Source organism: Conger conger, chromosome 18, assembly GCF_963514075.1.
Source record: "Conger conger chromosome 18, fConCon1.1, whole genome shotgun sequence".
NCBI classification, from domain to species: Eukaryota; Metazoa; Chordata; class Actinopteri; order Anguilliformes; family Congridae; genus Conger; species Conger conger.
In genome coordinates this window covers 14,919,858-14,929,748 of record NC_083777.1, presented here as the reverse complement: position 1 = coordinate 14,929,748, position 9,891 = coordinate 14,919,858, and the positions used below count along the sequence as shown (strand labels likewise).

The following is a 9,891-nucleotide window of genomic DNA, read 5'->3' as shown; positions in this document are numbered from 1 at the left end:
AATTATCGTCATCATCAACATGAGGGCTTACAGGACCTGATTCCATTTTGACCGATTTAAATAAAACTTGTGGCTTTATTGACTGTAATATCACCATGTAATAATGAATTACAATTATCCAGCAAGTAGTACAGATTTTATGAAAAACAAGCAAATCTGCTTCGGAGGAATGGAGACAGGTCAAATTACTTGGGGGAAATGGCAGTGTCAGTAATAGTAAATAAATATTCATAATTACATGTACTAATACCAATGCGTCCACATCAATGTCCTCAATTACACAAATGTATCACTTTTCCTTTCCTATTTCTTAAGGTTCTGTTCCACTGAAATCTAATGTTGAGTCAAATTGACCTTTTTCCGTTTACTTCTGCATATCATCCCTCAACTATTCGACTTTAACGATAATATCACCTTTTGAATGATTAAGCCACGTGTATGGTGAAATGACTGATTTTGGATGATATTACAGGACATTTGTCTTAGTGCAGTCATCCTATCATGAAACTCTGCAAACTTTTACTCCATATTCAGGAGTGTTTTTTTTTCTTATTCTAAGCTTTAGGGGCAGGTACAGCATCACAAATCTCATTGTTTGATCCTGAAATTTCATAATTTATCCTTATGAAAAATCTGAAATTACTAAAAAAATTACTATTGGTGATAAAAGAAAATGGCTCAAAATAGTCTTCAAACATGTCTTATTTAGAATCTGAAAGAATTATTATTATTATAATTATAACAATATTTTACTTGGTTCAGATTATAGATGGCTACAAAAATGTTTGAATTTGTAATTTCCACCATCTTGAATAAAGTGGCATATTAGTTAGGTATTTTGTCAGAATTTATCTTTTCAAGTCTATACCTTATGATAATTTAAGTATGTATCTCTGAAATGAACGGGAAGACCAAAGATGTGTTTTCGGTGGAACAACCTTAAAGGGTGATCAGTCTCCCAACCACTGTATATATTACTAGACCATTCAAGAGTCACAAATTCAAGAAAATATATGCATTTCAGTGTTTATTTCCACATACAAGCTCTCTCACAAGCTAGTAAACACTGGCCAGATACTTCTCCCACAGAACTACAGCACACGTTCCCATTTTACAGTATAAATAGTTGATCTAACATTAACACATCACTGTTTCAAATACATAAATTATCAAGTATCCAAGTATTAAGTTATGCAGATCAAATAAAAAGGCAATACAAAATATTGCAGACATTGATGTCCAGTTTGAAGCCAACAGAAGAAATCACATTTTTAGACAAAGCAGTAGTTGGTAAACAAAGTTGATACACACATTTGAATGAGAAAAAAAACTTTTCAAGATTAGACGTTCATTTCATTAACTACAATAAAGCATCTGTATACTGTATTAAAAATAGTTACTGAAGGGCTCATGTCCTGCAAGACAAAGGCAACGTGTTTATCCAAATCGTATGAAACACCCCCACCAAGTTCATGACCTGGCTTCAATGCAGTGGAGGGCCTCGTTCCTCTTACAAACTGTAAGGCTTTTTAAAATGAGACCGACTGAAGGACATCATGTGCTTCTACAGTTTAAAATAAAATGGGAGATTTAGGATCAGAATTTAGATGTTATACCAAAGTCATAAAATAATTGGTAAATACGTGCAAAAAAGAAAATTGCCCTCCGTTTAAAAAAGAAAAACAAATAAAAGGAGGAAAGAGAAGCACTATATACACTGAGTACCCATTTTCTCCAACATTTCCTTCAAGACAGACATTGAAAAAAAGAGAAATTGATCAAACTGGTCTCCATGTCACTAATCTTATGATGGCATGTACTGTATGTTCGTACAAAATGAAGTAAAACAAGTTTGGCACCCAACGACAGTGATAAAATCTATTCTGAGCTGTAATTGCCAGACCAGCTTGAACTTCCTTCTTACCACAGTATCCTACATGGTTTTAAATACTGGTCTTAAAAATTGTTCAGAGTATTTATAGTCACACACGATCGCTGCCATGCATGAAGTAATGTGTTGTGGTGACATGTTGGCTCAAACGCTGCTTTCTTTTATTGCGGGGGGTTCACATACATGCTTATCGGCAGGTGCCTGATTGAATGCAGTTTCAGTCCTTGTTGTAGAACACTACAATTGAGAAAAATGCCAACCCACGGTTCAGAGAAAATAGGGCAACGGTAGAGAAGGCTATTGTTCACACTGCTACAAGTTCTGTTCATTCTCAGACAGGGGGAAGTTACCATAAAAAGAGCGTCTATGTACGTCAATTAATGCCAAGTGGCAGCGAGACGCTGCACAGTGCTCACACCGCGGCTGGCTGTCGCCAAGTCCAGAAGATACCGTCTAAGACACCGTTCACACAGGTCCATGATGACTTTCCTCAATGCCCATGATGTGAATGCCAACATGCCCATTTATAAAGAAGACATTTTAGAAGGACTCCTTAAAGACATTTAAATCCAACTTTTTTTTTTTTTTCAGATTACAGTCGTTGCCAGGTAACTCATGTTAGCACTTCAACTGCATCCATTTTTTTTTTTTTTTGCGGGGGTTTGGTGGAATGAGAATGACCCCTTAATCTCTCACACAAATATTCCCCATAATCCATAAAAACAATAGATTAGCATTATATTCTTTTAAGGAAAGACATTATTTCTGACTTAAAAAAGTTACATTTAACCATTAAACATCAAAGCTCGCTTCAAACAGACCTGTGGCCTATGCCTCCAGAATGGAAAATGGCTGTTGCCCTCACGGATATGCGCAGTCATGAATCATACATGCAGCAGTGAGGAAATTTTGAAGTGACATGAAAAAATGGCCACTTTCAGTTTTTGGCTTGCACAACGTGTAAAAACAGGAAGGCAATGCAGCACCACAGAAATTAATTGGGATTTTCTCCTGATGGGGACTACTTTTGATAGGCTGCAAACAATAGGAACATAACTGCATTGTGGGTACTAAAGGCAAATGGCACTGTTGCTTATTTTCACATGGCGTTTCATTGTAGCCAATTTGATTGTAGAATTTTGGTGTTTTACTGCACATGTAAAGGAGTTTTTCTTAGGAATTTGGTTTTAAAAGCAAACATTGGACATCAATAGTGATACAGCTGGCACAAAAAATAAAAAAAAAATAAAAAAAAAGTATATGTAATTTCAGTTTGTAGCAAATCATTTATTTTAGGTCAATATTTTTTCTAAAATAATAAACTTGGATGCTGAATTTATCCAATGGGAGGCTCAAAACAGCTGAATAGGCAACAAAAGCCCTGCACATGTGTTCTCTGCAAACCTCAATAAAGTATATTAAAATTCTAAAATGAAGCAACCCGAAACAGTCGCTTCGAACAGTAACTGTAGCCGGAATACAGCGTTTTGAACTTTTTTTTCTTTCTTTTTTTTTCAGACCAACTTTTAAAACAGTGGAGGGCACTTTTGACAAAATGGACATCGTTCGAGGTGATGCCGGTCGGTCATGGTTTCCTATGGATACATCTACATACTAATGAATGATTATTGGTTAGGGGGACAGGGCTAGTAACTGTAACGTGTGGCCTCACAACACAAACATTCTCTGTTTTCTGTAGCGGGAGCTGGCGAGTGCTGGAGCAGGGCCTCCGCCCTACTGGATGCAGCAGTTGTTGCGATGGCCGTTGGAGTCTTTGAATCGCAGGCGCATCTTTGGACGATATTTTTCCAGGTAGAGGAGCTGCTTGCTGTTGAACGCGCCACGGCGCCTCCTGCAGGATGGGGGGGGGGGGGGGGGGGGGAACGTACAGTTAAGAAAACGTACACAAAATTTCTGGTTAAAATGAACATTGCCACAATTCCATATGGCCACAGTGACTAAAGATCATGTTGCTTTTACAGATCAACTTAATATAATGTGCTTGTTAGCTTTGTCTTTTTATCATCTTATTTTTACATATTTACATTTCGGCATCCTGCCTTCATCAGTGTAGCAGTGCCTTTACGTTTGTGACAGTATAAACATAACGTACTGTCTAATGAACTGGACAGCGTCTTCATACTTCATCCCACATTCAATCATGGCGAGGGCAACCAGGACCGGGGCTCTGAAACAAGGGAAAAAAAAACTCATTTCATTTCACTGTCCTGCCAACAGTACTGCACGTGCAACTAGTGTTTGGATATAGCCGTATACACCTGCACCTAAACCCAAGGGCCTCGCGCCACAGCCCAACCATGGAAAATATAAAACCTGATGAACCAGAATGATAAATGTTGATTTTAATCAACTGAACACTGTATACCACCACCCTCTCCAAATGTAATCTTACTTAAGTGTAGGCAGAAAATACAGCAAAGCATTATTAAGAGTTTATCCCCTCTTGTGAAAAATCTATGAAGGTCATGGAATTCAATACATGAAAACAAACCAGAATATTTTACAATGAAAACAAAATGAGGAGGTTTCAAATAGATACCCCATTTTTTTACTTCTTTTATTTCTTACACAAAGCGTACCAAATAATTATCAGGCAGGGAACCAGGATATATAACTCAAGTCAGTTCTGGGAGCAGCCGGCCACCTGACATTTCACTGACCTACTTCCCTGCACTTCTATTGCAGCCATGTTCTGGACTATAGGGCCCCTTCACATGTTAATTCAATCAATTCTGTTAAACACAGCGCAACTGGTGGGATCCCTCGTGTTCTGCGATTCTTATTTTGCAAACAAAAGCTTATTAGGTTTACTCAAGTGAAGCATGCTTTCAATGCAGTACTTGACCTGTTCAGTGGCTTTTTCAGCCATAGCAACGGTATGCGATCTACATCAAGCCCAGTCAGAATGATGGCATTACCGTACATTACAAACATTTTTTTTGTGCCGTGGCAAACATTACCCATCAAGGTCCAGGCTTGTTCTACAGTTTCTAGCAGCAAGCTAGCCAGCCGGCATGCAAAAAATGGCCAATTTTAACAAGACTCAAGACATACGCAAGCAAACATTAGCATACATGCCAGCACTGTTTAACAAAAGCAAACTTTGCCATCATGCTGCTGAAAATTGAGCCGTCTAGTAACTAGAGGGAGAAGAGATATCCTGTTTGAGCTGTGGTCTTTGTACTCATGTGCAAGTCTCATCTACTCCTACACTGTGTGTTCAACAGGTGGTGGCACAAATAGTGAAAGAATGCCTTCTGCCTGAGATTTTTCAACAAGAATAGCATAGCAGTAAGAATACCGCAAAATGCTAATAAATGAATAAAGGGAAGACAAACCTTTGGTACCATTTAATACATTTGAAGTTCTACAGATACCCAGCCATAAATCAAAGTTTTAATGAGGTGCACATCGGTTTGTCAGTCAGGACATGGCAGAGTGCACAAGTGACAATGTTACAGAACAGAGGTTCGGGAGTGAGTAATGCCTTAATCGTGTGCAGCGGTCACATCCTCTCGGTGGCTGAGGTTCATGGGGTGGAGGGGTGAATTAGGATGTGGCTGAGGTTCATGGGGTGGAGGAGTGAATTAGGATGCGGTTAGGGACACATCCTCTCAGTGGCTGAGGTTAATGGGGTGGAGGGGTGAATTAGGATGTGGCTGAGGTTCATGGGGTGGAGGAGTGAATTAGGATGCGGTTAGGGACACATCCTCTCAGTGGCTGAGGTTCATGGGGTGGAGGGGTGAATTAGGATGCGGTTAGGGACACATATCCTCTCAGTGGCTGAGGTTCATGGGGCGGAGGAGTGAATTAGGATGCGGTTAGGGACACATCCTCTCAGTGGCTGAGGTTCATGGGGTGGAGGGGTGAATTAGGATGCGGTTAGGGACACGTATCCTCTCAGTGGCTGAGGTTCATGGGGTGGTGGGGAGATGAAACGGGACGCAGTTTAGGTGCGTACCTCCCCAGCCCTGCCACGCAGTGGACTGCAACGCAGCAGCCGGGCTCCTCACGGAACTTGGCCCTCAGGAGGTTCAGCCAATCATCAACAATCTGGTTGGAGGGAGGAGCTCCGTCATCAAAGGGCCAATCCTGAAAAAAAGGCGGGAGATGGCACTGTGGAATTAGGATACTAGCATACTGTGCGAGACTGACATGTAAGGTAATGTGCAAGATTGACTTGTATCTGTAATATTCTACAAAAATGTGAGTTTCACAATTAAGTCCCCTTAGTCCAGAAAAGAAAATATAAAATTTGTGTTTGTCATACGTACATTTGTATATTTATTGACAGAACCAGAACACTTCCTAATGAATGACAAATAAATTAATTTTAAACTTATAACTTGTTAAGCAATACAATACTAATTTATGTCTTGGTAGTATTAATATCCAAGCATGTGTAAACATGGTACATTAATTACGTTAATTCTTACTTCTGTATACAAAACGTTTCCCATTTTTGATTGAGTATATCAATATTTGCTGCATATTGACACTCACCAAAACCTGAATCCCTTCTTTTTCCACCTGAGCGGCATCATAGGTGGCTTCACACACTCTGACAACGGTGGTCACTCCATACTTCTTCAGTTCCTGTAAACACAGGGTATTTAGCATGGACACAGTAACCCGCTGCGCCCCAGAAATGACCGACGCGGTCCGATCCCATTCCCCCCGTGTGAACTATACCTCACCTCGATGAATTTGTTCAGGGTGGCGTTGGTGGGGTTGTGGGTGATGAGGAACCTCATTTTCTTGTAGGTGATCTCCACGGGAGCGGGTCGGTTCATGCGAGCCATTGCGACAAGTTATCGTACGCAAATCCAATCACAAAAAAAAGAAAATAACCACGACAACTTTTTTGTGTGTTTTTTTTTTTTTTTTCTTATAAACAAATGGCAATAAAAGGGGACCGAACAGGTGACAGGAACCTGTTCAGAAATTCCACATAAAAAGGTTGGGAGGGAAAAAGATGTGGCTTCTTGCCCGTGTAAAGTGGCTGGACTGGGATGAGGAACGAGGGTGGGCGGGCGGGATGGATGGATACGGGAGGTGGGGGGGGCACGATGGGACCTCTCCAAACAAAAGCCCGGGATCTTCTGGATTCTGGTTGAGGCTGGAGCCGGCGAGGGCGATGAGCTCGAAGGTTACCCCATTCAGGTGCTTCCTCCCTGGGGTGAGACGAGTCAGACGCTCTGCCGTTTCCCAGGAGGCTGGCGCCGGCCTCTCGACTCCTTACGGGGGCTTCCTTGTGGAGTGATATCGGACCTCGACAGTTCACTCGTCTGCATAGACGTCGTGCTGAGCCTGGCAGTAATCCCCACTGCCCTTCAGAAACTCCATAAATGTGTGACCGAGAACACCACGGAACTGCTGCAAGAGAGAGGACAGGAGAGAGCAGGGGAGTCAGTGGCAGCACTGCGAAGGCCTCGCTATTCCGTTCGTTTTTACGCATTTTATTTCTTCATGTTCGTTTTACATTTGTAAAGCACTTTGTAGAAAAATATAGAAGACCCGCACACTGGCATAAAAGAAATCCAAAAGTGGCTTGAGCAAAAATACAAATGTATTGCAGACAAATGCTCGAAATTCACTTTGTAGGTGTTGGTCTTGAATTTTGAGCAGTGTCTTCATAATACCTCCACTTTTGCTAAAGCCTTTTTTTCTACTTCCATTTTTATGCCAGTGTGCAGGTCTTTTATATTTTTATACTTTGCTGTTCATACTGGACCAACACACCTGGTCTCATTTTTCAGATAAAAGATCCAGATAAAAAAAAATCCAGAAAAGTTGCAAACGTTTTTCAGTTTTTTTCCCAAAGCACTTTGTAAACATTTCATAACTTTATTTATAAAGCACTTATTAAAGCTATTACTGAACACCAACATCAATGTAGTGTTAAAACACAAGCCCTCTGCCCTACTGACCACTCAGTAGCCAAGGTCCCTTTCAGCAAAATCAAGCCCGACAGTAATCTGAACTCTACTGGAACACGTTGACATCATACTTAAAGCATGCAACCAGGAACTTGGATAACTGGAAGCTGCTCATGTTGTTAGTGCTACAGTATGCTACTGCACAGATAAGCCCCACAGGTCCATATTTCACACAGAAACACCTGGCATTTGATCAGAAAATGGGGAGTATAACATTTGGCTTGGACTTCTCAGTTTTGTGGTTTTGCATAGAACTATCCATTATTGAGAAGGGGAAAGTGCATCTGATATGGAACATGAATGTGAGAGTTAATAGGTCTATCAAAAAAATGTTGAGTGGAAGATACTATGGTGCCAATATTGATCAAGCCCTTCGTCAGTACCTTGTAATGATCTACAAATATAACCAGTGGCATGTTGTTGCTATACTCTGTGCTTATGCTCTTGAAAAGTTATTCAAGATCTATACATAGTTTAGGTCGAGTGTATCTGCATTCAAGGGGCTTTGAATTAGCAGCTATGAGCCATGGTCATGAGACAACTTAAGAGGCTGTCCCACTGCAGGACACAATATTAAAAAATACATTATAGAACTGCCAAGAATTTCAAGTAGGCTTTCAAATAGGCTACTGAAGTAGCAACGCTTCACACAGTAAGAGAGGTTCATCATATACGTTTCCGATTATGACCATATGAACGTCACCAAAAAACAGCATGGTTAATCATCAGATAAAGATATACACATAAGGTTTTGTCCTACTGATAACACACGACCCGAACATTTACCGCCGCGTTAGAGACTGTATAGCGTAGACTTGGGCGGGTCACGCACACTACAGTCCGTCTAAATTATAACCGACCACGCCTTGTGCGACTAAAACCGCGACCGTCTCTGTAGATTACTCGTTGACAAAATGAGAAATTAACAATTTGCCTTTGACTACCTGAGCAGTTGAATTTCCACGAAATACGGCATTTCGACTGGACCGTCTTTCGAGTCCAGACAACCACCGCGATGCGACGCTTGCAAGAACGAATGCATCTTTAAGGGTCTCCCTGAGCTCGCTCTTGAGTTTTTAATTCATGGAAAGAGGAGTGACTTTTCCCACCATAAGCTCCTTACAAAAGGATTAACGTAAAAAGCAAGAAGCCCAACAAGCGTCGGCCATATAACTGGAGTCTCGGAAAGACATGAGCGCAGCCGGGAGAGGCCATTACTGCATCGCTTGTTAGTCATCTCTGCTGTGCCGTTTTAGTTGGCTGTGTAGCTAATGGTTGCACACAATTTACACAGCAGGCATCTTGTGTCTTGGCAACGGTGAGAATGCCATGAAACAAATTACTTCGAACACGGATTTTAGCATTTGCTGGTCGCCTAACGTTAGTTCTCCAGTAAAACGGTCCCAGACTAGCGAAAACGGAGCCATATCCGTGCCCTACTTCAAGCCAGCAACTGGATTGAGCAGGTTTCAGGCGCATTAACTTACTGATACGGCTGGCTACAACCAGAGCCCGTGTAAACCTTCCACCCCAAATCATCATGTAATCTATGACACAATGTAATCCATTTCAGGACACGCATTTCCCCCCCCCCCCCCCCCATTTTAAATGTCTAAATGTTCAATGGTCATATTCAATTACACGACAAACTTGAACGAAGCACGCACTCTTGCTAGCAGAACAATGTGGCAGCTCAGTTAGCTAGCTAGCACATTAGCATGTGGCACTTGAGTCAGACCCTGAAATATCCACGGTACATGCCTGCCTGACTGTTTTCGCAATATTAACAAACTTGTAAAAAACCGCATCCGAATGAGGCAGAGATAATCAGGGGGATGACCCACGAAGCTAGCGTTAAGTTGTCACTTCTCGTGGAGAAAGGAGCGACAAGAGGCCTGTTAACTTAGCTCACGTCAACCACCTAGCCCGCTGCATACGACGCTCTATTGAGGACACGATAACACCGTCAGTGTTCACCAGTCTCATAATTGCAACAATACGATAAACAAAGATAGACAAACTTTATTTTTCACAAAGGCA

The 9,891-nt window shown here is 41.3% G+C and overlaps 1 protein-coding gene across 1 annotated transcript; it reads right to left on the bottom strand.

The window, feature by feature from the left end:
• Positions 1-1,010: 1,010 nt before the first annotated feature.
• On the bottom strand, positions 1,011-6,748 carry ptp4a1 (protein tyrosine phosphatase 4A1). Its single transcript, XM_061227727.1, has 5 exons — positions 6,610-6,748; positions 6,416-6,508; positions 5,874-6,004; positions 4,005-4,079; positions 1,011-3,743 (listed from the first exon to the last, which is right to left on the bottom strand). Exons 1-5 carry the CDS (start codon positions 6,712-6,714, stop codon positions 3,626-3,628), a joined length of 522 nt encoding a protein of 173 aa, XP_061083711.1. The 5' UTR covers positions 6,715-6,748; the 3' UTR covers positions 1,011-3,625.
• Between the last annotated feature and the right edge of the window lie 3,143 nt (positions 6,749-9,891).

Excerpts from the sequence above, each read along its gene's own strand:
- ptp4a1 (XM_061227727.1), bottom strand. The coding sequence starts at position 6,714 with ATGGCTCGCATGAACCGACCCGCTCCCGTGGAGATCACCTACAAGAAA. Across the intron at positions 6,005-6,415 it reads AAGAAGGGATTCAGGTTTTG|GATTGGCCCTTTGATGACGG; the intron begins GTGAGTGTCAAT and ends CCTTTTTTTCAG. Across the intron at positions 4,080-5,873 it reads TGCGTGGCAGGGCTGGGGAG|AGCCCCGGTCCTGGTTGCCC; the intron begins GTACGCACCTAA and ends CCCTTGTTTCAG.